The 26,382-nt window shown below is 40.2% G+C and overlaps 1 protein-coding gene across 1 annotated transcript; it reads right to left on the minus strand.

Moving 5' to 3' along the window:
- Window positions 1-1,593: 1,593 nt before the first annotated feature.
- Window positions 1,594-15,253, minus strand: LOC109035974 (astacin-like metalloprotease toxin 3). The gene is made up of 8 exons (XM_019049845.2): window positions 15,169-15,253; window positions 12,457-12,589; window positions 11,605-11,782; window positions 8,407-8,514; window positions 6,928-7,045; window positions 6,274-6,420; window positions 4,566-4,747; window positions 1,594-1,779 (listed from the first exon to the last, which is right to left on the minus strand). The coding sequence occupies exons 1-8, from the start codon at window positions 15,233-15,235 to the stop codon at window positions 1,594-1,596; spliced, it is 1,119 nt and encodes a 372-aa protein (XP_018905390.2). The 5' UTR covers window positions 15,236-15,253.
- Window positions 15,254-26,382: the final 11,129 nt, after the last annotated feature.

Raw genomic sequence — 26,382 nt, forward strand, 5'->3', positions numbered from 1 at the left:
TCTTTGAATCCGACCGGTTCAGGTTTAGGTTCGCGCAAGGCGTGTATCGAACTTCCAGGTCGTCAATTTTCACCCAGTGCTCGCCGACTCCTTCCTCCAAAATTGTGGCAAAATCAAGCTGAAAATTGCAAACCAATGATAAATGGGACGTATTCCACCAAACAGATGTGCAGGTGGGAAAGATGGGGTGTGCCCCTTAGTCGAAGGTCGTAAGAATGAAAGGGGATCATAAAGCGCTGGTGACGTCAGCGGCGACGATGAAGCTATGGAACTGCGCTCCAAGGCATTTTTTCATGAGCCCTGACCCACAACGCTCTAGACACATACCCACGGCTCAAGAGTCCCGCATACAGTTGGCGCATAGTAACGTTCGCTGAATCGGAAAAGCGGGATTTTACATTCGGCTCCATTTCCACAGCCCCCCCCCCCCTTTGAGTTTTAAGAAAAAAATTGTATCATAATTTTGTGCTATTTTGTGTCGCAAATAAAAAATTTTGTGCTGCAAAATTAAGAAAGGGAAATGCTCCTCAAACTTGGGGGAGCTGTCGAAACGGTAGCCCCCCATTTTCGAATTTCCGACAAAAAAAGAACGCCATAATTTTGTGCCGTAAGAAAAACACATTTGTGCCGCAAAATTAAGGATTTTTTCTTAAACTTCAAAAGTGGGGGGGGGGGGGGGCGGCTGTGGAAACGGACCCATTCTGCCAAACGGATTTATGCGCCAACAGTATGCGGGACTCGTCGGATATGTTCCGGATTAAATTGAAAGGATAATTAGCGATTAGACAAGCACTGAACTAAAAACAGACAACAAAGGGTTTCAAACGGATCAAGTGGATCAAGTGGAAGTTAGATTGTATATAAATGATGCCATTTTCTGCTATTTAACCAATTTTAATCGTAAACACTTATTCCGTGTTTAAGAATTGATTTTCTTACTTCCCGTTATGTTTGATTCGGTTTCCTTATGAAATTTTTTGGAGGCAATATGCTCCGCAGTGATTATCCAACCTAACCAATCGCAATTTCTATGAATTTTCTTCATTCACTAGTCTCAAAAATGTTTTTCACGAAGTTTCCAGAGGAAATTCTGGTTGATTGTTTACATTTCTACAAAACTGACAATAAAATGAGATAATAGGACATTGTTGGCGCTTTGACACGCTGCGATCGAACTACGCAGTTTCTTACTTTAGCCATCGATATGATACGATAATGAGCATGTGCGAACATGAAGATTCGTCCTTTCCCACATTACATGCTAAAATGGCCATCTTACCAAAAATGGATTTAAAACGTTCACAACGCGGCCAGCCCGAAACGCGTATTAGCGCCTACAAGATTGCATGGATACTTCACGCATTGCGCATACGCACCGTAGTGTACGCGCAATGCGTGAAGTATATCCTCCGTGGAGCACACGCAATGCGAGAAGTATCCATACAGTCTCGTAGGCGCTGACACGCGTCCCTCGTTGGCTGAACAGGTGTGTTTGGATCTAATTCAAACTCACGGAGTCAGCGTTTTTCAACTCATGATTTTGAAATGTTTTCGCAGCCAGAATGGATTATTGTCATTTAATCACATTACAGGCTACATTGGCCATCTTACCAAAAATGGATTTAAAACGTTCACAGGGATCGATACTTGAGTCCATTCAGCAGCTGTTGATTTTTTAGGAATTCGACGACGCTCAACGGACCAAATGACAGACGAAGATTTTGCGCTGTAATCGAGAAATCCGGAATCCAAAGGCGACTCCAGCTCCACCTTCTGTAACTAAAGCAGCAAATAATTTAAAACAAGATATATACATAGATAATAAAAAATAAAAATTAAATCATGTCAATTTCCAGCTGCACTACTCTGATTTATTTGCTTCGTCATTCTTGCGTCTGTCCAGTACCCAGCGAAAGCTCTGAAAGTCTTACCATATCCCTCCCAACAATTTCGTGCAAAATATTATGAATGTACAGGAAAAAAAAGTCTGAATTCACCAAAACAATGAGAGAATGGGAGATGCACGTTTACTGTTTACATTTGAATCCGTTAGTCCAAACTTTCCTTTTAATCTTGAAGAAATCAAAATCATTGTAGGTAAAACCGACCATTGACATGCATATACGTCGCTCCTACAGTGCATTTTAGCATTTAGTGACATCATTAAAACACCACATTCCCAAGTAGTATTTCACAACGGAGTAGAGCAGTAACAGTAGTTTGTTACAGTAAGAAGCACAAAAATAAGATGAAAAATTCCGTGTTTTAACAGCCATCAAATTTGGCACGGAACCACTTTAATATTTGCCGAACACACAGTATATTTTCCTACGGCACATCATACTTGTTTAAATGCCAATAATCCATATAGAGAGTACATACATTTCAAAATCATGAGTTGCGAAATTCTAACTTCGCAAGTTTGAGTTTTAGAGCCCAACTCAACATTCAACAGTGCGGCCAGCCTTTTAGCGCCTACAAGATTGCATGCATACTTCACGCATTGCACGTACGCACCGTAGTGCACGAGCAATGCGTGAGGTATCCTCCGTGAAGTACACGCAATGCGAGAAGTATCCATACAGTCTTGTAGGCGCTGACGCGCGTCCCTCGTCGGCTGAACAGGTGCGTTTTGGATCTAATTCAAACTCACAGAGTCGGCGTTTTTCAACTCATGATTTTGAAATGTTTTTGCACCCAGAATGGGTTATTGTCATTTAAGATGGTAAAAAAATTAGGTACGTAAAATCCGACTAATTTCCCATCTTTCTTCACATGTTCATTAACTCATACGGAAAAAGATCCAGCGAACTACTTAAAATGATTTTCATGGAAGAATAAGGGGAGGAGACGCGGGAGAGATGAGAGACCTAAGTAACATTTTTCAACGGAGAAATTGCGATATTTTGTAATTGAGTCTCGAATTTTTTATGATTTTTTGGCGTTGAAATAGGTAGGAACCTTAATATTGAGCAATGGAGATGTTGCATGTGTGAGGGATTTGCGATTTGACCATCGATTCTTACGTAAAAGTCCGCGAGAAACACGATGGTGCCACTGGTTTTCTCTGAAATCGTCTCCCAAGTTCAAAAAAAAGCTCTCAAAGAGAGGCCAAAATGAAGGGGATATCGCCCTACCCTAACCCCGAGAACAAACAAACTCTCCATGCGAAGATAGGGAGCAAATACATTAGCAGGGTTGCCACTTTATTTGGGGACTCCAAAACTGAAAACACGGCATCACTGCTAATGTATTTGCTCCCTATCTTTGCATGGAGAGTTGGTTTTGATGTAGAGGTGGACTCTCAGGGTAGGGTGGGATATCCCCTCCATTTTAGCCTCACTTTGAGAGCTGTTTTTGAGCTTGGGAGATGATTTCAGAGAAAACCAATGGCACCATCGTGTTTCTCGCGATTTTTTACCTAAGAATCATTGGTCAAATCGTAAATCCCTCACACATGCAACATCTCCATTATCCTCAGTCTTGTCGCAATCCTCCTCTCTATAAAATTGAAATATTATCTCAATTAATCACGATTTTTTTCTCGATAATATTGCGATGAATCACCGTCCATGAATCGCTATTTTATCGCTAATTTATGCTATGAAATCGCAATTTATCGCAATTTTGTATCCGATCAATTGCAAAAAAATCGATATCGATAGAATCACGACACGTTCTCCGATCAAATCGCAACTCTTTACGATCACTGTTACCTAGGTATCGACGGCGGAAACTACCAGACCACGGATCCAGTTTGCGACGTTGCGGGCTTCCTGTCAGACTTTATTTTTTAGATGGAAAACTACTACAACGTCAATTAATTCTTGAAAACTTGAGTGATTTTTCCTCTCTATGTAAAGAAAAATCGGTGAAAACTTCATGGAATGATATTGGTCTGTTCTCCTTCACAGAAATGTTTCGACCCACACTGGTCATCTTCCGGGAAGCAACTGCTGGATGTGTCCGACTCCCGGACTCCCCGTGTCGCGTCCCGGAAGATGACCAGTGTGGGTCGAAACGCGTCGGATTTTAACACAATTTTCCTCTAATTGGTGAGTGACTTGAGGCCTTGTCTCCACGGGACGTTTTCATGGGATTTGTCCTAAGTTCGAATCGCAGGAGTGAAACTTCTGGGATTTTTCCCAGTTACCGTCTCCACGGGACGGGGCTCATACAGTCCTGCGACTAGTTTGCGTGGGAAGATAAATTAGTTAAAGTCGAGTATTTAACCGGGATTAAAATAATAATTGCACTCAATTGACAATTAGACACATTATTTTAACTAAACAAACATTAACAATGTAGTGATGAATAAAATATCGCACAATTCGTTTTCACTTCTTCTTCTTCTCTCAGTGCGTCCTAGGGGTACAAGTACCATACTTGGTACTGGGGAAAATATTGATTAACTCAATATTTTTCCCAACTTCGTAAGTGGGATTTTTCCCTGGGACAAATCTCGTGAAACGGCTCGTGGAGACAAGGCCTAATAATATTTGTATTGTTTGACTCTAATTTGGTACTTTCTAACCAAGTTTTAAATTCATAATTTATCTGCTAACCTTGAGCGTGTGGCGTCCCTTTCTGCTAGTATTGAACGAGTACTTGAATGTGACACATCCTTCTTGGCCGCGAATGCTGTGGTTAGGGCTTGTTCCATAGAAACCCACGCTCCAAGTATTATCCTCAGTCGTCAATTTTTCAACGGGCTTCACAGACCAAATCAGGTATCCTCCATCGGGCTCTAAAACACAGAGAGCGAATCAAGAGTTCTTGAATAATGCTATGCACACCACTGGCGTGGAGTGCTTTGCGATGTATCGATTTATCTGAAATTTAAACCTACAGAGAAGGATCGATAAACAGGGTGTTCGCTTAGTAATCGATTTTTAGCCATAGTTTCAAATGAGGAAATAGTTCATATGTTCATAGTTTCATTATCGATCATTCATGCACCGCCACTGAAGCACCTGATACATTATTGGTGCGCATCTTGCAGAAAGGAACCAAGAGCTTTCCAACATTGCTAGGATTGTGCAGCTTACAATAATGGGCGGAATTATAGGCACCGGCCCCCTCCACAATTCTTCTTGGCCCCTTCCAAAAAATTTCAAAGACCCAAGCTACTGATTAGTTTTGGGATAAAAGACATAGGGAATGAAATAAATATGAGCTTTATCCTAAAATAATTGATCAAAGATGTGAGAAGATGAAAATTCTTTGCAAAAAATGATGCAAAATTCCTGTCATCTGTAATATTTAATTAACTTTAATTTGTCATTGAGAATGGCTTAAAATTGCTCGCGAGACGTTCCAATTTTCAAAAATTTTCCGGAAGAGCCCCCCCCCCCCCCCCCACAGAAAATGCCCAGTTCTGCCCATGCTTACAATCTTTGCAATACAATTACTGAAATCATGCAAAAACTTGATTTCACAACGGTTATTTCCGACTTAAATTCATGGTTTATTGGGAGTAAAGATAAAAATTGTTTAGATGATCAGTTTATAATTGCAGGATGAACGAAAGTTGCACATTCTTAGCTTAGGTTTCGAATACAGACTGGTGCACAAGTTTAGGACCAATTACATGGAATTTGCTATACCAGCAAGTAACGTCTTTACTGAAAGAAAGAAATTTAATAAATGGTAAGACCACTCGTGAAGAAGGAAATATGTTTTTTTCAAGACTAAAATTCTTAATATCTGTGTTTCAAGAGTAGCCTTAATTATTAAATGAAACGATTTTTTTCGTCGACTCAAGAGAAAATCCTCTTGAAGGCATCTTTCACAATATTTTTGCTTGGATCAAGTTACGTGATCTCCACTTTAAATTATTACCCGCTTAAATGGGTTCATTTGTACTATGTGCTATTAGGGTGGGAATTTTTGGAAAATCACTTGAGGGTCCATTGAATAGCAAAACCACCAAGACGCTTTCCATCCTACCGTGGATACATTTCTGTTGCTATATGCGATTCCCGCTTATAAGGCGTTCATATGGACTTATCCAGGGGAAAAAATGTGGAGTAAAAAACGCTCTCTCTGCCCAAAGTCATCGCTGTGGCATGATTATGATGCCCCGTTTTGATTTTTCAAATGGCTTCATTTTAAAATCCTCCCAAACCCCGTTCTCCGTACTTTTTAGGTACGGGCCAAGTTCATCCGCTAAATATAAAAGCTGTATTTATAAAGCTCCGATGAATGAAGATACTTTTAGTTTGCTCAGTTCCATCTTATTAAAGAGCTAAGCACCTAAAAAATTGAACATACCTGGCTGTTTATACCCTCGATACGGTTTCTTTTTCCATTCCCAAACACTTTGATCACGTTCAAAGCACATCAGCCCTTTGAAGCCGCAGTCATTATCCTCAAAGGAACAAGCAACATCAAATGGGAATTTTGGCTTTTGATCTATTCCTAATACGGGGGGAAGCAAAGTAAGAGGATTAATGAGTGTTTAAAAATGTACTTTTTCAATCAAAGCACGGTCTAGGATGACCGTTTATTTTCCGCATTGATTAAAATTTGTGTATTTTGATATACTTGATGCCTATCTGGTAAGATTTTAGGCCAATTGCAGGAGACGGAATCCATGATAAGCCTAATACATAAGGGTTATTCAAATCATTGACGATGTAAATGTGTTATCTATGTATACAACTATAGACTGATTTAGTCGCTACGTCATTCGATATAATATCGAACTTTAGGTTCAAATCAAAACAAACTAACATAACCGCATGTACAAATCCTTCCTGAGTTAGTTGTGATAATTTATTAAAATTTAGTATTTGACCGATAGTAAATTGATTCAGGACTCATTGAACACGAGAAATTTTTATTGTGAGGAGCACTTTGGATTCAATTCAAATTCCGAATGTTCATACCTCGTGTATCCGTACCGCGACAGATTAGGCAACTTACCCTCACACCGGTAAAGGTCGTTGATTCTTCTAATATCACCAGGAGACAGTTGCGTAGTGAGTTTAGTAGGCACAGGATGTTTCGTTTTTGACACCAGAGTTTTTAAATTTTCAGGATCCTACGTAACCGGGGGAAAAAAATGATAAACAATTTAGGTTCTCGAAAAAATAAATAAATAAAATAGCAAAAGTTCAATGTAAATGTATGTCTAATGCGTCTCCTGCACTTAGGAAAATGTTCTCGTTAAGTACGCCGAGACAGGAATTCCTGTTGAATCAACTGGAAATTTCCTCACAGTAAATAAACGTCTGTTTTACAAAAAGGAACAACCTTTAATACCATGCAATTTCCTGATGTTAATTCCAACGAGTAATGCCTTTCACGGCTTATTAAACAGCCATTCCTGTTGTTCCAGAGGCTAAAAATATTACTCAATATGAAATCGCAAGCCCATACAAACACATGAACGAAGTATTCATTTAAGAAATACTATCATTGCAATGTTACGCTTGTAAAATGTATTCTCTCTCTATGCATGCCTACATAGAGAGTTTCACTGGATGTAGATGCGGAGTGTATAATCTTTTATGACGTAGATAAATCCCCTTCATCATTGCCTCAGCTTTGAGAGTTTTCTTGAGTTTGGAAGTTGGTTTCAGAGCGAGCCATTGCATTGGTATCGCAAAGCTTCTCGACGAATTTTAAATAGGGTACGAGTTTCATTGCTGAGGAATAGGTTTCAAACTTTTTGAAAGTACCTATCTAGATTTTTGGGCGATGGTACCTACAGAGAATCTAACAATATCGATGGCTAAAGTGTGAACCCACGTAATCTCCGTTAGTGACGTTGCAGGCGTCTGGTCACACTCCCTTTTTTAATTGGAAAACTAGATAACTTGACTTTTTGAAAACTTAATTGATTTTTTTTTCTGTATTAGAAAAATATTACATTGAAATTTCTAACCATGTATTTGACTTGCTTTTCTTCGAAAGAATTCAATGGGGACAGATTTTGAAACACTGCAATGGAGATACGTGGCGTAGGACTTTAGCCATGAATATTTCTGTAGCTCTTGTCTGAAACAGATCATTTCTATCAAAACTTGTTTCAAACCTCTCCCATTCCCACCTGCGGGTCGATTGTTGAATCGTTATCGAATGCTTCTGATCGATAAATCCCTATCTTAACAATGCTATATATCGATCAAGGTCATTCGATAACGATTCAACAATCGAGGAGCTGGCGACTAAATGTTGACATCGATAGACTAAAGCCATAGACAAAGAAGATAACACGGCGATAAATTTAAACAACCAGCCCGGTGGAGTTTGCATAGATTTTAAGAGCCACCCTTAGGTGCAAAAGTAGCGTAGCTTTCCTCCCTTTTTTCAGCGGGTTTGAATCACCTACACGTTTACCGCTTGAAGGAGGAGAAAAAAAGTACGGTCTAAACTAAAAAGAATATAAAGTAAAATTACATAGGATCCGGAAGTGTCATCGTACATCATAATAGAGTCATAATCAAAAGGCTCTCCCAATAAATTCGTTTTCTCTCTGTCGGCAGGCTCGAAGGAATCGAACATTCCCTGGAAAAAAAGGTGGCAAGTTAGTTAACTTTCACTTCCAACCTCGATAATGGCCACATAGACGTGCTAAAATAATAAACTTTGTAGTAGGTATGCGTTTTCTCGGCAAAATTTTACGCAGGATACGGTGGATGCATCGAAAATTTCCAAATTAACCTCATGTGTGGAACCATCGCAAATCTGTACTTTTGCTCTCTAAAGCTACTTCATTCCATCTTTATGTCAATTCATGTATTGTAGGTGAAATTAGCTTTCCTTATTAACAATTTCTTTTTGACAAGTTTACAAGTGCCGCACAGTGGATTGAGTTAAAAGGAGAAGCCGAACAACATTTAATATTAAATCACTTAATATTTACAAAACGCACATTATATTTTCCGTTACTGCATATTTTTTTTCATCAATTAAAATGAGAATAATCCATACAGAGTGTGCAAACATTTCAAAGTCATGAGTTGAAAAATGCTGACTCCACGAGATTAAATATTAGAGCCTAACACAATGCGGAACGGCGGCGCACTGGCGCCTTCAAACCTAACAGGGATACTTCACGCATTGCGCAATGCGTGAAGTATCCCTGTTAGGTTTGAAGGCGCCAATGCGCGTTTCGCGCTGGCTGCCCGCCCGCCGCGCCGAGCCGCAGCGTACCACGGCGCTTGAAGCAACTATTTCACACCAGAGGTATTGCACAGTATCATACAAAATTGCAGGCGCTCCAATATGTTAGGAATGGCAGGCATCCTTCAAAAGTACGAAGCTTTCCTCGCAAAATAAATCAAGATACTACGGCCCAAAAAGAGAGCGGTAGTCCAAAAACTCACTAAGTCCTAGCATCCGTAATTAGTAACGTTTAGCATACACTTTATCGCCAGGTTGTTGCTTAGTCGCCGTCGGCTGTAAAAGGCTATAAGAAATTGTGTTGCCGGCTATAGAAGCTATTGAAAATCTTACAGCCGGCTGTAGGTCTATGGTATTTTGGAACAGATTCTACTGCCAATTTTTACCAGGAGCGGCTGTGAACATTGCAACCCAATAATCATGACAGTGGCGGTCATGACATTTTAAGCTGTAAAAGCTAAACATGAAGCTTAATATATTGACGTACACAATTACGATTGTTGGAATTCGTTAAAAGCACCTTTTTTCCACTGTAGGGTGATTTCACGATAAAAGGAATAGTCGCGCGAACCGAAAATTTCGCTTAATCGTATATCCCAAGTAGTAGTGATTGCGATAAATAGTAATTGTATCGGTTGGTTATCGCGATTATATCGGTGGCAATATATCGAGATATTATCGCACTGAAAATTGCTATATATGGCGATTAAATCGCTACACATCGCAATTTTTATGGCGATTAAATCGCTACACATAGCAATTTTTGGTTCGATAAAATCGTGATCAATTTTCGTCGATAGAATCGAGATTATCGCGATATTTATCTAAAAAATATCGTGATAAATTGTCGGGCGATGAAAGCACGATTTCATCGCGATAAGATCGAGGATAATAGCTCAGATGTCGATGATCCTGGCGATTTTATCGCCGATAAAATTGCGATTTTTCCGTTCAGAAATGCTACTTGGGATAGAGTCCCTCTCTAGAGTGATCGAGTTAAGACAACGCGGCTCATGGACGTCTTAAACGGGAATAAAGATTTCACAAATTGGACGTTTTTGGTGATCATTGATCAACCCATTCCCGAATTCCTATCTGCGTTCCCTCTCTCATTCCATTTGTTCCTTGCCAGGCCCTTGATTCGACGGTCCATTCTAGTTTATAATCTTTGCAAATGGTGAAACTGTAATCTTCATTCCCGTCTGTGTCACTGTGAGTGAAAGCCTAAAATGGCAAAAATGGGTAAATTTACGGAAAATTACGGCTAATACGTGCGCCACAGACGAAAGGTGACACCAATTGTATTCATAAATCATTGCGGATAAATTGAGTTGTTAGGTTGCAGTGGCGTGCGGTCCGGATAAGCAAGGCAAGCACTGCTTGCCCAAAGATTTCAAAAGAAAGAAGAAAATTACACCTGTTACATGCATTTTTTACATTTTAGCAAATATAATTTATAAAAGGTGTTCAGTATGTAAATTGCATTGAAAACAGAAAGAGAGAGAGACAGAAATACGTAGAGAGAGCGGATGGAGGTGGCGCAGCGCGCTGCGCGGCCTAAACACGGGCCGACTCATGCGCTGGAGAATCGCTTGCGATCAGCTGAGCGGAGAGCCACTACTCGGCGGCGGAATCAAGGCGGGCGGGTAGGGCGGTACGTTCCGAGTCCGAGCCCTTCGCTGCGCGATCGCAGCTCGCTTCTCTTGGCCATGTCTTGGCCCGTCACCGCACCGCAGCGCGCTGTGATAAATTGTCGGGCGATGAAAGCACGATTTCATCGCAATAAGATCGAGGATAATAGCTCAGATGTCGATGATCCTGGCGATTTTATCGCCGATAAAATCGCGATTTTTCCGTTGAGAAATGCTACTTGGGATAGAGTCCCTCTCTAGAGTGATCGAGTTAAGACAACGCGGCTCATGGACGTCTTAAACGGGAATAAAGATTTCACGAATTGGACGTTTTTGGTGATCATTGATCAACCCATTCCCGAATTCCTATCTGCGTTCCCTCTCTCATTCCATTTGTTCCTTGCCAGGCCCTTGATTCGACGGTCCATTCCAGTTTATAATCTTTGCAAATGGTGAAACTGTAATCTTCATTCCCGTCTGTGTCACTGTGAGTGAAAGCCTAAAATGGCAAAAATGGGTAAATTTACGGAAAATTACGGCTAATACGTGCGCCACAGACGAAAGCTGACACCAATTGTATTCATAAATCATTGCGGATAAATTGAGTTGTTAGGTTGGTTGCCCTTTTAGACCCGCGATGACATCACCTCCACAATTACCGATACTCTCCCTATACATGTTCTCTAGCTAAGAGCACAGACTTCCGACTTCCCGTTTTTGAACTTCGAATGAAATGCTAAAATAAACCACCCTACTATTCGGTTCGCATAACCGAGGCCCTTTCACAGGGCAGGTCCATGTCTTGACGTCTTAACCCGGAATCTTTACCGTCGAGTCTTACCGCTGCAAGGTTGTCCCATAAAACCTTGATATAGTGGTCACGATCTGGTCGTCGATGTTCATCCTCCAAACCTAAGACATGCCCCAACTCATGCAGGACCGTTCTTTTGTCAAAGGCTTCACCGTGAACATTTAAAGTTTGCTTGCCGCCTTTTCTCCCGAGATGTGAATGAGAATATCTGCCAAAGAAAAATGCCGTTAACACGAGGTTAGTTAAATAAACGTGGTAGAGCTTTCGCAAAATAAATGTAGGAAAGTACACTGAAAAAAAATATGGTTTTTACCATACTCTGACACAGTGACACGAGTATGGTAATGAACACCACACAACATGGTAGCATTTATCATATTATGGTAAGAATCACCAAAGTTCTGGTGAATACTACTTTGTTTCTAGTCATACTCACTAAATCGTAAATAGTAAATGTTACCATACTTTTATTCGTATTTCATTTTTATGCATATACTCTCATAAGAAATTTCTCATGATTTGGAGGATGTATGCATAGGGACGGTCTGGCCAGGGGTGCTAGGGTGCTTCAGCATAACTCAAAAATTCTCGAAGTTCCCGTGTAAAAGGGATACAGTTAATAAAAATTCGTCTTTATCCGAGGAGACAGTGGTCACAAAGTAAACTACAAAACTCATCCATTTATCCTCTGAGAACGAGAACTAGCTCTGGCCCATCTCTTGGGCGGTTGCACAGGCATCTTTTTAAGCCAAGATTTATAAATATGAGGTCTACTTGTGTACACCTAACATTTCTGCATTTCAAAACGTTTCAGATTTCCCGAGTTGGTCAGCCATTCTTAAGGTATAGTTCTGTAAAGTCAAACAAATTCGTTGAACTTACCTTTGTAAAAATTCGTACTTGATGTACACGTAGTCTGGTTCCCCGCTCCTCTCTTTAAATCGAACGCAAGTTTTTTGCATGATGTCGCGCAGAGCGTCATGCACTGTTCGATACTCGTGATGAACGGAGGTCCCTTGGAAGTATGTAAAACAAGAGAAGAACCAACAATAATCACTGGTTAAAATATTTCTCTCCTATCTGAAGTTTAAAGACATGTATACTTGTTCAACCCAGGGCCGGATTTACCCACATGCCGCCCATGGGCTGCCTGTATTTTTCCGCCCCCTTCTATAAAAAATTAACGAAAAAATTATGAAAGAACAAACATAAATGTGGTTAAAATTTGTAACTTCTACCGCCGCGCCGACCGCACTGTGTTGGCACAATGCGTGAAGTATTTATGCAGTCTTGTAGGCGCTATGCGTTTCACGCCGACCGTTGCTGACCGCAGTGTGTTTGACGCAATGCGTGAAGTATTCATGCAGTCTTGTAGGCGCTATGTGTTTCATGCCGACCGCCGCGCCGCTCCGTTCCAGGTCAAATGGCGTGTTTGGTTTCTCTCTTAACTCGACTAATTAAAGGTGTTGTCTCTTGTATTACCAAAAGACGACAAAATTAGATATTACTATACTTTTACTCTCAGGAAATGAGAGATTTTGTCGCCTTTTCTCGTTTGTAATTTATTTTCTGAATCCGATTGTTTTCTCTCATTTTTTGATACCTATATTCAAAAAGATTGCAAAATTTGTCGCCCCCTAAATTTTGCCGCCATGGGCCGCGGCCCATGTGGCCACCCCCTTAATCCGGCCCTGGTTCAACCCCGAAATTATGTGCTTTTTAACGCCGGTTTGATTTTTTCTCTAGCGTTGATGGCTTGAGGAGACGGTGAAACGACGGATTTGGGGCGCTAACACTACGTATGTTGTCGTTTTATTCACGCGCAGAAATGAATTTAAATGCAATTATGACCAAACAGCTTGTCTGGTAATGCCATGATCATGTTCAAGGAATGTTGGACGAAAGATCGCTGAACTAGAGGCTACTGGATTAGGTTCCCGTTGAAAGGAAAACCGGGGGGACAACCAGTAAATTCAAGGATAGGTGGCATTCAAAATGAAAGCAATTTACCAGACAACCGTCGTGTATTTCGATAGGCAAGAATGGCTATTAGATGTTGGAGACTCTCTCCGCATGGCTATTCCTTCATCTTAACGCGGTTGATGGTGTCGCCGCAAAGCGAATGTCAAGCGATCAAACCTACCTATCAAAATATCAAGGTCCAGTGTTGAGATTGACTGATTCGATGATTTGTACTGTTCACAGCACTTGACTTAAATACATTGATGGCATGATTTGATCGTGTGGCAAGAGCCGTAAGATTTTCCGTCATATCCCATTGAAACCGGGTCTTAATTTGTTTGAATGGCATTGCAATAGGTGTAATGGGCCTGTTGTACGCAAGAGGTACCTACAGCCTTAAAAATTAGACTCTTCACGGGTAAAATCGCACGAAAATCACATTAGGCACATCAAAAAGTCTGAAATCCACTGCTTAGCGCGCAATCCGTGCAGTTTATATTTGTAACGCTTTTTTCAAGTTTCCCGCGTCTCCGGGCAGTTTTTCTTAGTCACCGCCGACCAGGTTCGCCCAGGCAGAGGAGTAAAAGAAACTGACCCAAGTATGCAACAAATTTCCCAAACTTTTTCTACTATACGATTACAATGGTTTCCAGACGTTTGTTTCATTGTTCTTACTTTACTTTGCAAAAACAAAAGCTTTGAATCAATTGAAATCTTACGATAGGAATGTTCATAACAGTTCGCGAGATCGTTTGTCAAAGTAGGTTCGGTCTCTCTCCGGGTAAACCTAACTGCCGACCACCAAGAGAAAATGCCCGCATAGGCAGTAACTTTAAAGGAGCGTATGTTACAAACTACACATATTGCTCGCTATAAATAGTGGATTTCAGACTTTTTTCATGTGCCCATCGTAATTTTCGAGCGAATTTACCTTATTAAAGCGTATTTACTTGGCTGTACCTCTTGCGTGCAACAGACTTACCTATTAGTCTGCATGTCATACTGCCGTGCCGAGGAAGACCGCCGTACGAACCTTCAGGCGTTGCCAAATTTCCTCTGACAAATCACTAATTTGCGAGAAAATTTTTGAATGTTTATCTGCCAATTTCTCACATAATATTGTTCGTAATATGATCTAAAGTTTCTGAAAATTTCAAGGAAAAATATTCACAATTTTTCTCAAAAATAAACATATTATCGTAAGAAATTTGGCAACTTTCGAATGTTCATACGGCGTTCTTCCTTAGCACGGCAGTATAGCACAGAAAGCACTAATCTGCCGTGCTAACGAAAAACGCAGTATGAACCTCCAGGCGTTGCCAAATTTCATTTGATAAAACACGAATTTCCTGGTAGACTTATGAATATTTTCTTTCCAATTTTTCAGATAATTTTGCTCGCAATTTCACCTAAAGTTCCTGAAAATTTCAAGGAAAAATATCCATAACTTTCCTCGAAAATAAACATTTTATCGAAGGAAATTTGGCAACTCTCGAATGTTCATACGACGTTCTTCCTTAGCACGGTAGTAATAGCCTCCATACCAACTCTCTAACACACACCACACCCTCATCCCCCTCCCACCCTCACCCACCCATACATGCACAGAAAAACCATTAAACGCTTACTTACACATGAGATCCGCCATTTTGAAAGGGACAACTGCTCCTCCCCACAATTTCTCCTTATTCTTCAGCATGTATTTCTTCCGCCGTGACTTAGGAATAGATAAAAAAGGAAAAATTCATATTCGAGAATAATTAGATCAATTGGAGAGCATTTTGCAATGGGCCTGTTGCAAACTTTTGCTAGAGCAAATATAAGAGTTGTTTCCTACAGATGATGCCTCAAAAATCACGATGGGCGCATCGGCAAAGTCTGAAATGCACTCATAACTTCACAATCTGCGTAAGAAATTTGCGTTTTTTTGAGCTTCCCGCTTCAAAAACGATACTACGGCACAGGTGAACATTTTGTTAGAGGAGTCGTTCCATCGTCGGCAATGTTCATCATGGCCGACGCTTCCGCAGTTCCGCGCGTAATTCGAGGTGAGTTCAGGGTCAATCAAGGCGGGCGAGGAAAATATGAACGAAAACACGCCGATTGTTATCTGGTCTAATGCTGCTCAGGTGTTAGCTCGTCTCATCATACGTGTTTTGGCGAATTGACGTCGGCCATGATGAATATTGCCGACGATGGAACGCCTCCTCTAACAAAATGTTCACCTGTGCCGTAGTATCGTTTTTGAAGCGGGAAGCTCAAAAAACCGCAAATTTCTTACGCAGATTGTGAAGTTATGAGTGCATTTCAGACTTTGCCAATGCGCTCATCGTGATTTTTGAGGCATTATCTATAAGAAACAAATCTTAGTTTTGATATAGCAAAAGTTTGCAACAGGCCCATTCGGAACTATAGGCAGTGCGGTAGGTTTTCAGGAGAGCAACTTTTGCAAAAACCATTGGCGTTTTTCCTCAAAACGATCAATGTTGCGGTTTGATGGTTCATTTTATAGCTATGGAGTTTCTTTAACACCCTGTGTTGACAGATTCTTCGAAAACATCACACTGTTGCCAAAAATTACAAAAAAAGGCTATAGTTCCTTATTGCAAAATAAAGAATCCGGGGAAGCTCATTTTGCAATTAGGAACTATAAATTGTTTTAGCACTGACTGCATAGGGGAGACGACCCTGGTGTCACTATTACACACTGGAGGGAGGTTAACACCAACAGAGAAAACACCCCTTCCTCCCATCATACCAGGAAGAGGGGAGGTGCATTGTCCCTGCGGAAAGATATTCTACCAAAAACAGGGTGTTATATACCTACAGACATGCTAATATTTCGAGAATGGTGGCAAATATGAACATGCCATTTGGACGGGAGAGTTTATAGATTTGATTGACATGAATCGATCGGAAAATGAAAGCGTGAATCGATCGACACCGACTCGATCGACAAATTATTGAAAAACCGGTGTCATGAATCCGACATGACCGACATGAATCGATCGAAAAGTTGGAACGTGAACCGATTGACGTGATTCGATCGGCACTGATTCGATTGACGACTGTGAATTATTGATCAAAAACCTGCGAATCGATCGACAAATCCGTGAATCGATTGACAATCCCGTGAGTCGTTCGAAAAATCCGTGAATTGATCGCATAAACTTCTATTATCAAGAGAAAAGCTCACCTTGAAAAAATACCTATAAAAATTAAGATTATTATTGGAACTACTTTAATACTTGGATTTCATTTTGCATGCAAAAAGGAACCTAGAGCATTCCAATGTCGCTACAGGAGTGAAAGACCCATTCGGGGTTCAGTGTGGCTTTAAATGCGTCATGTGAGATGAAAAGATGATCGCGGAAAATTTCTAAAACTCCTTCGAACGGGAAAATCTTCGCAAAAGTACCCTAAAAGCTCTTTTCTAAAGTTGGCTGCAGAGGCTTGACACAAAATCATTAAACAACAGGAAAAAAGCTCGTTTTTTGAGGGGAATTGACCTCTCCAGGGAAGTGGTGGGTAATGGAAAATATCTTTTATCATATTCAGATTTTGCAGTTGAAAAAAAAAATAGGGATCGATGCATCACATATTGGGATCATTTTTTAAATGTATCTTCAATACTTTTTGAGCCCGGGAAAGCTTTCACACCGATTCAGGCCCGGAAAAATCGACTTCTCCGGACAAAAGGAGAGTGATGCAAAAAAACCGAGGTCACATTCGGATTCAGCAGCTTGTTATACATAGAGATCACTCTATGACGGCTTCAAGAAAATTTATAAAAAAATTGCATGCATGCAAATATACATCAAAGTAGTTCATTTGCCCGGGAATAAAGTCGCTTTGCCGGAAAACTGAGAGGTGACAGGGAAAAATAAAGGCCATTTTTGGGCTCAGCGGCTCATCAATTGTAAGAGCCTGAGAGCGCTACGCGGCCGTCAATCATCTGAGAGAAATAACACATAAAAAATCGTAGAAGAGCCAGGCTTTTGTTACTTCAGAGAAGAATGGATTCAAATGCCGACGGCGGTGTGCTCCAAAGTTAGCGTACTTATCTCTGATTGCAACGTCATGCCCCACGTTTCATGTTTCATTTTTGATCAACATTTTTAAAAGCTACACACAGTTTTTCTCAAGTGTTTCCACGAATTTTCCTAAATGATTTCAAATGAATCAAAAAAAATATCGACGCGATATTTTCGTTCATTCTAATGTATTTGTTTTTTTAATGACGAAGAAAATTAACATCGTCCGAGTTTGTAAATTGTATTATTTTCTCTTTAAATATTGTAGAAACCGGGCAGCAAAGAGTTGAGACTAATAATGCTACTTCAACGTCGCACGAGCCAAGGAAGCAAACGGGGTTGACACATCTGCGCAGTGTGACGCGCCTTCAATCCGACTGGCGGCAATATGCCTTACTCGTGGTCGAATAGTTATCTCGTCACGCCTGCACGCGAATAAAGCGTCTTGATCTCGGATCGCAACGTTACACCCCACTTCTCATGTTTTATTTTATTTCAGCGTTTTTTAACAGACCACACACAATGTTTCTGGAGACTTCCGGGAATTTTTCGGAATGATTTCGAATAGGTAATATAACAAAACATTTCGACGCGATACTTTCGTTCGTTCTATTAACTTTTTATTTATCCCAAATTAATTTTACGCGGTTCAAGGTCCTGAATCGTTGCAGTTAAAGTACATATCCCTCCCTTTAATGATGTTATATAAACAACGGGCAGAGAGTCTAAAGCGCAAATCAAAGATAATTTTTAGGCGATATTTTCGTTTATTCTGATTTCTTCATTATTTTCATCGACAAAAAAAAAAAAAAAAAAAAAAAAAAAAAAAAAAAAAAAAATTGAAAACAGTCCGAGTTTTCGAAATAGTACATGACTCCCATGACAGTTATTGTTATCGCGGGGTGATTGCAACAACCAACTTGTTGGGATTACAATCAAGTAGGATGGCATGGAACTTTCGATGCGTGAATTCTAGATTATGTTTATGCTCATACTACAAATATGTATGCTTATATTGAATCGATAACCATGCTTGAACCAAGTGTTATATATTACTAGAAATTTTCCCGCAACGTCACTGCATTAGCGTCAAACGTACCTGAAGCACGGAAAAATATCTACGTATTCGAGACAAATATAATGAATACATATTGCATACTATGTTTTGCTTCCGATCCGATGAACAATTTTTAAATCTATTGAGATATTTCTTTAACCTAACTTTCACCCTCAAAATTGCGACATTGGTAGAATACCTAGCAAAGATCATACATTAAGTATCCATTTAAAAAACACGTACTAATATCGTCACTTTCCGGCTGAAGTGTCACAAGCGTCATGTGACGTTTAAACATTTCCACCGCCATTTTATTATTTTATGGAGAAATTGTTGTTTGAATCCATTCGAAAATTTCACTGAATTTTATCGGCAGCACGAAGAAAATTCAGCTAAATTTTCGGACAGCTTTGTTGAACAATTTCTCTGTAAAAGAATAAAACGGCGGCGGAAATTTTTTAACGTCGCATGGCGCTTGTGATACTTTGGCCGGAAGGTGCGACGACATGTCTCGCGGTAAACATTGACAGAAATTAATTGTTCCTACTCTTCGGATTTAGAAATTGATCGTCTTTCTTTTTTTTTTTTTTTTTTTGAAATTCTTACTAATATTTTTCTTTCTTTCTTTCTTTCTTTCTTTCTACTATTACTGCCTTCTCTAGAGGTGTAAATGGCCTTAGATGCTAAAGCACCGCTTTAAAATAAAATTATTTTTATTACTACTACTACTTTCTTTCTTTCTTCTTTTAAAGAAAGCTAAGTGCATATCACTATACTGCCATGATAGCAAAGCGAGCAGTAAGTGTAGAATTTTCGAAATCGAGTTTCCTTCAAAATTCGTCTTTAAATGAAATTATGCAAATAGCTAAAACAGCGAAGTTCATCTCAATTGCATGAAAACAAGACATGCGAGAAAGCCGTAAGTGCGCAAAAATGATGTAGTTTTAGGCAAGACAGCAGTAAATGACACTAGTCCCCCAGAGAGCCAATGAAAACAGTGCTTCCTAGAAAAGTGCCGCCCTCTTCTGCCAATTTTCTAACCTGAAAATGTGTTTGTTATGTGTTCAAAACGGTCAAAAGCATCTGAGCCCGTTTTCTCAAAACTTCATTTTCACTCACTGCTCTCCTGGCTATCACGGCCGTATCCTCCCCTCTTTTAAAAAGGTAAGTGCATACTCCAAAGGATCTCCAAAGAGAACAAAAGAAGGGTCTACAACGCGATTCTCGAGAGCATAGTAACCTACGGGTGTGAAATATGGCCGATGAAACAGCGGACCCAGGAAGTTTTAGAGGCAACAGAGATGGACTTCTGGCGTAGATCCGCCGTATTTCCAGAAAGGATCGCGTCAGGAATGAGACGGTACGGGAGATCATGGATGCCAAGCAGACCATCGTGCATGAAATTATGACAAAACAACTCATTTGGTATGGTCATGTCCAGAGAATGGCAGGAGACAGATTGCCGAAGAAGGTCCTTGATTGGGTTCCTCCTGGGAGAAGACGCAGAGGGCGCCCAATGAAAGGTTAGAGGGAGGGGATTGAAGCGGAATGTAGGTGCTCAATGCCCCAAGATTTGTAGTTTGAAAGAGAGCAGTGGAGGTTGGGAGTCGTAGAGCGCGAGGGAGTGCTGTAAAGCGACTTATATGTATGTAAGTGCATACTACTGCAATAATTTTCATTACCATCGGATCTGCTTTATTGCGCACCGCCGCAAACTCGTCTTCAACTTGTAGCACTTCACCGTTTGGCAGAATGTAAGGACGCCCACCGACCTCAGTCGCAAGGACCAAGAAGACGATCCCTGTGAAAACCAACATCGAACCAACAAAGAGGGCAGTGGACTAGACGCGACTGAACTGAAATAGACGGTCGTATTTGGGTTCAGGGATGTTTTCCGATGTCATCGCGACACTAAAACTGTTCAGCAACGTTCTGCGGACTTATTCAAGCGTAGATAATGGGCTTCAAATTTTTTCTTCTTTTTTTTTGCGCGACATTGACGCACAGATTTTTTGTGCGCATAGAGTGGTGCCGGCCACCTAGCTCTCACGCCTCCCGCATTTTTTTGCGTGTACGTGTTTTCCATTTATGATTGCATATTCTGCTTTAATTTTAGTGACGATGATTTTAGAATTAACGGGACGTAAAATGGGAGTAAGTTTTAACAAATGGATGGTCTGGAAGTAAATGCAGTAAAATGTATCAAATGACGGATAAAAAAACTTTATTTTCACAAAATTAAAACAACAAGAGAAAAATAGTTTTTGCGGTAGGCATGAATAAATGGCTCCTAAGACTCGATTTTTTCCCCCAAATTGCAAAAATAAATGCACTCTGTGACATATTTGTAGAGCTATTTGTGAAGGAGGGGTCATCAAGTTAAAATCGCGCGAAATTGCGGAGGACTGAGATAGAGGTCCCGGGCCTCCCAGGCCCGAGTTAGGAGAAATAGGGTTAAAAATACTCATTTTATATAAGTTTTTCATTTAAAAACCGATTTCAGTGGAGATCTAACTGAATTTCAGGGCATAAAATCAAGAAATAGTGATACTCGTGGATGCGTACTCATTCAAGATGATTGAAAACATGGTAAGGACTGGAACAAATGTACAACTATTGTCAGTTCATGGTAGCTGCTCCACGGCTTGCGAATCTTCAGTATCTGTCAGCTGCCCCAACTAACAACGATCATAGTGCAGAGAGCTATTCCACCACCAGCGAATCTTCGGTTTCTGTTGCTGCCCCAACTAACAACGATCATAGTGCAGAGAGCCATTCCACCACTAGCGAATCTTCGATTTCTGTTGCTGCTCCATCTGACGAAAATGTCAGTGCAGAGAGCTTCACGAAGCTAAAATTTAAGAGTAAAGTCATTTCACGAGGGCGACCTAAACTGCCAGCAAGACAACTTTGTTCCTTTAATCGCACCGTTGCCGACCGACAATCTGTGGAAAATCCCCCCGAAAAACGAAAACGAAAGAAAACACTTGCAAATGAAACTAAAGGCCCCACCACCCGAAAAAAAGAAGCGTTCTTGATGATTCTTTTGACAGAGTAGTAAATTTCAGTATTATGATGATTCATTTGACAGTGAAGTACATTTCAGTATTATGATTATTTATTTGACAGAGTAGTACATTTCAGTATTATGTGAGAGTATTAAATACATAAATTAAATTTGGAGAATATTTCTTTACAACTCGTGTTGGGTTTTTTTTCCATCTTTCACCCAATTTTTAGCTCTTAACTTCCACAAAAATATTATTAAGAAATCACATCTTTAATATAATTTACGTACTAAAATCAAAGTACGGTACCGACGAATAGCTATTTATTCATCGGCACGGTACTGTCGAATAGCTATTTATTCATCGGTACGGTACCGACGAATAGCCATTTATTCATCGGTACGGTACCGACATAATTTATATCAGATTACGATAATACAGCGTTGCAAGGTTTACACATTCAATCTATGAAAGTGTCTACTTGCTGTTGATATTTTATTGTGGACAAGATGAAAAAAGTGTCGATGGTTAATTTTGGGAAGCAAAATGTGGAGGACTTCCGTGAATCCTAGGTGAAAATTGGTATTGAAAATGGCACTGTTAGCTAATTTCATTTATTTTTCTTTTAACAATAGATTACATATAATAAGTTCAAAATATGGATACTTCCAATAATTATTTGGTTATGAAATGTGATCGTGTGTCATGTGTAAATGTAAAAAATGTAAAGTGAGTTTATGAAATTTAATGGATGACTCAGCATTAGCGTTGCTTTCAAACTATAAAAAACGCTGCGTCGCCTTACTTGCCAATTTTACCTTTTTTATGTAGAATGAAAAAACGAACATGGAATATGGAAAAATTCGTGTTTCTTCGGTTGGAATACATCTTAATATCGACAATAGCGATATATAATATAATATCACAGCGCTCTCTGGCGCTTTGCGAATCATGGTCCTAGATACTATATCATAGGTATTAGGGTAGATACTTTTGCTCTTTTTACGGTGAAAATCAGAAGAGAGTCATAAATAATGACGCGTCGTCTAAGTGTCGCAGCGATTTTAGCGTTCGTCCCGCCAGCGAGGGTCGGCAGGGTTGTCAAGACATGTTCGATGTTTGACGCGCCTTCAATCCGGCGGAGCCGCAACATGCTTACACCCGTGGTCAAATAGTTGTATGCCACGCCTGCCGTAAACGAACTCAAATATCGATGGTTCCACGCGAAAGGAGCTTATTTACCTCGATTGCAACGTTGCAAACCACAATTATTGCTTCAATTTCATTCAATATGCTTTAAAAGATACGCACAGATTCTCTGAAACATTTATAATCATTTTAGGAAGGATTTTAATTGAAATCACTAGAATGTACGGTGCTACATTATATTTTGTCCTATTTTCCTTTTTTTCTTCTTACCGGAAAAAAACCCTATGGTCCTAGATATTATATGGTAGGTATTAGGGTAGTTATTTTCGCTCTTTTCACGGTGAGGTTAGAGGAGAGTCATAAATAATGACGCGTCGTCTAAGTGTCGAAGCGATTTTAGCGTTCGTCCCGCCAACGAGGATCGGCAGGGCGGTCAAGACATCTTCGATGTTTGACGCGCCTTCAATCCGGCGGAGCCGCAACATGCTTACACCCGTGGTGAAATAGTTGTATGTCACGCCTGCCGTAAACGAACTCAAATATAGATGGTTCCACGCAAAAAGGAGCGTATTTACCTCGATCGCAACGTTGCAAACCACGGTTAATGCTAGAATTTCATTCAATATGCTTTAAAAGATACGCACAGATTTTTTCAAACATTTACAATACTATACAAATACATTTCAACTTCTTTTAAAATGCTCCTCTTAAATAGTGCTTTGTAGTGGTGTATAGTTTTCTGGGGTTTTCTTGGATTTAAGCGCCACTTACGCGGTTTTAGCAGTTTTTGATAGAAACACAAATTTTGTTTTTATTTTACCACGATCGTGGAATCGACGGAATCTGAACAAAAACCAGTCTAAATGAGAGTTCAGGCTCTCACCCTTCTAACGAGCACAAGATTCTTCCGGGGAAACGTTTAGTTTCCGAGATATGACCGCTCAAAGTTGGTCACATGCGCTTTTGCGCAATGTGAATGCGTGTTATCACTGAGTCATTCGCGAACTAGGGGTCCCTTACGTTCAATTTACGTTGAAATAATTGCAGAGAGCAGTATGGTGTACAACACGAGCCGTTTTTTCACCTTCGGCTGCCGATGTGCAACGTTGCCATTTTTTGAAGTGAAAACTCTTAAAAATGCATATCTCCGCTGCATTTCAACCGATTTTAATGAACTTTTTTTTAAAATGTTCCTCTTAAATAGAGCTATCTAATGGCTTTCAGGTTTCTGGATTTTATTTACCTTAGGGAGGCACTTAGGTCGTTTATATGGTTCTTTGCAGATATTTTTCATACAAAAAAGTGTTGCTATTTTTTTTCCCCTGGGGTTCTGGGAGGATTTGAAACGGCAGAATTTAAAAAAAAGAATTTTTGAAAAAGGGATTCTTTTAATCTTTATTTTTACGTGTACAAATATTGAAAGCGACGCTTTCGTTGTACAAGAGAAGGTGGTGTTGCAAATTTACCAAGATTTGTGCATTATACTTTAAGCGATGGTGATCTTCCGATGTAGTTTGAATGTTAAAAAAAATCGGGGGAAATACGGACCTCCTTCCAAAAAAGAAAAAAAAGAAAAGAAAAGCAACACATTTTTTTGTACGAAAAATCTCTGCAAAGAACCATATAAACGACCTAAGTGCCTCCCTAAGGTGAATAAAATCCAGAAACCTGAAAGCCATTAGATAGCTCTATTTAAGAGGAACATTTAAAAAAAAATTCATTAAAATCGGTTGAAATGCAGCGGAGATATGCATTTTTAAGAGTTTTCACTTCAAAAAATGGCAACGTTGCACATCGGCAGCCGAAGGTGAAAAACGGCTCGTGTTGTACACCTTACTGCTCTCTGCAATTATTTCAACGTAAATTGAACGTAAGGGACCCCTAGTTCGCGAATGACTCGGTGATAACACGCATTCACATTGCGCAAAAGCGCATGTGACCAACTTTGAGCGGTCATATCTCGGAAACTAAACGTTTCCCCGGAATGATCTTGTGCTCGTTAGAAGGGTGAGAGCCTGAACTCTCATTTAGACTGGTTTTTGTTCAGATTCCGTCGATTCCGACGATCGTGGTAAAATAAAAACAAAATTTGTGTGTCTATCAAAAACTGCTAAAACCGCGTAAGTGGCGCTTAAATCCAAGAAAACCCCAGAAAACTATACACCACTACAAAGCACTATTTAAGAGGAGCATTTTAAAAAAAAGTTCATTGAAATCGGTTGAGATGCAGCGGAGATATGAATTTTTAAAGGTTTCCAATTTAAAAAATGGCAACGTCGCAACCCGGCGCTTCTAAGCAAAACGGCGACCGGTTTTGGGCGTCTCGGAACCTACTGTATCACCCCAAGTGTTCAAAGTTCGAAAATGCCTTGAGGCATTTTTGGCCGTTTTTTCACACACCTCTTTCGTCGTGACTTATTTAATCCTATTATCCTTTTTCTCTTTTTACCGTAAAAAAAACCCATGGTTCCAGATACTATATCGTAGGTATTAGGGTTGTTATTTTTGCTCTTTTTACGGTGAAAATCAGAAGAGAATCATAAATAATGACGCGTCGTCTAAGTGTCGCAGCGATTTTTGCGTTCGTCCCGCCAGCGAGGGTCGGCAGGGCTGTCAAGACATCTTCGCAATTTGACGCGCCTTCAATCCGGTGGAGCCGCAACATGCTTACACCCGTGGTGAAATAGTTGTATGTCACGCCTGCCGTAAACGAAATCAAACATCGATGGTTCCACGCGAAAAGGAGCTTATTTACCTCGATTGCAACGTTGCAAACCACGATTAATGCTTCAATTTCATTCAATATGCTTTAAAAGGTACGCACAGATTCTCTGAAACATTTATAATCATTTTAAGAAGGATTTTAATTGAAATCGCGGGGAATTTCGTCGCGACTTATTTAATCCTATTTTCCTTTTTCTCTTTTTACCGTAAAAAAAGCCCATGGTTCTAGATACAATATCGTAGGTATTAGGGTTGTTATTTTTGCTCTTCTAACGGTGAAAATTAGAAGAGAGTCATAAATAATGACGCGTCATCTAAGTGTCGCAGCTATCTTATCGTTCGTCCCGCCACCGAGGGTCGGCAGGGCGGTCAAGACATCTTCGCAGTTTGACGCGCCTTCAATCCGGCGGAGCCGCAACATGCTTACACCCGTGGTCAAATAGTTGTATGTCACGCCTGCCGTAAACGAACTCAAATATAGATGGTTCCACGCGAAAAGGAGCTTATTTACCTCGATTGCAACGTTGCAAACCACGATTAATGCTTCAAATTCATTCAATATGCTTTAATAGGTACGCACTGATTATTTGAAACATTTACAATCATGTGACCAACGATTTTAATTGAAATCACGGGAAATGGAATTGAAATCACGGACCGCCACAAAACTCGGTCTTCCTGCAAGTCATCAGGGAGCTGGCTCAGCTAGCACTCCCTCATCTCATCCAAAACCCCCTGTTGCCAACCTTTCACCGGGCGTCCCCTTCGTCTCCTCCCTGGAGGAACCCAATCAAGCCTTTTTTTGGCAGCCTCTCTTTCGTCGTCCTGTAGATATGACCGTACCATACAAGCTGTTTGGTCATGACGTCGAACA

Source organism: Bemisia tabaci, unplaced genomic scaffold, assembly GCF_918797505.1.
Source record: "Bemisia tabaci unplaced genomic scaffold, PGI_BMITA_v3".
Classification (NCBI taxonomy): Eukaryota; Metazoa; Arthropoda; class Insecta; order Hemiptera; family Aleyrodidae; genus Bemisia; species Bemisia tabaci.

Bases quoted from the DNA above. Each gene is read 5' to 3' on its own strand.
- LOC109035974 (XM_019049845.2), bottom strand. From the start codon at position 15,235: ATGCTGAAGAATAAGGAGAAATTGTGGGGAGGAGCAGTTGTCCCTTTC. The intron at 11,783-12,456 runs GTAAGTTCAACG...TTTCTTTGGCAG, and splicing joins AAGTACGAATTTTTACAAAG to ATATTCTCATTCACATCTCG. The intron at 1,780-4,565 runs GTTAGCAGATAA...TTGCTGCTTTAG, and splicing joins AGGGACGCCACACGCTCAAG to TTACAGAAGGTGGAGCTGGA.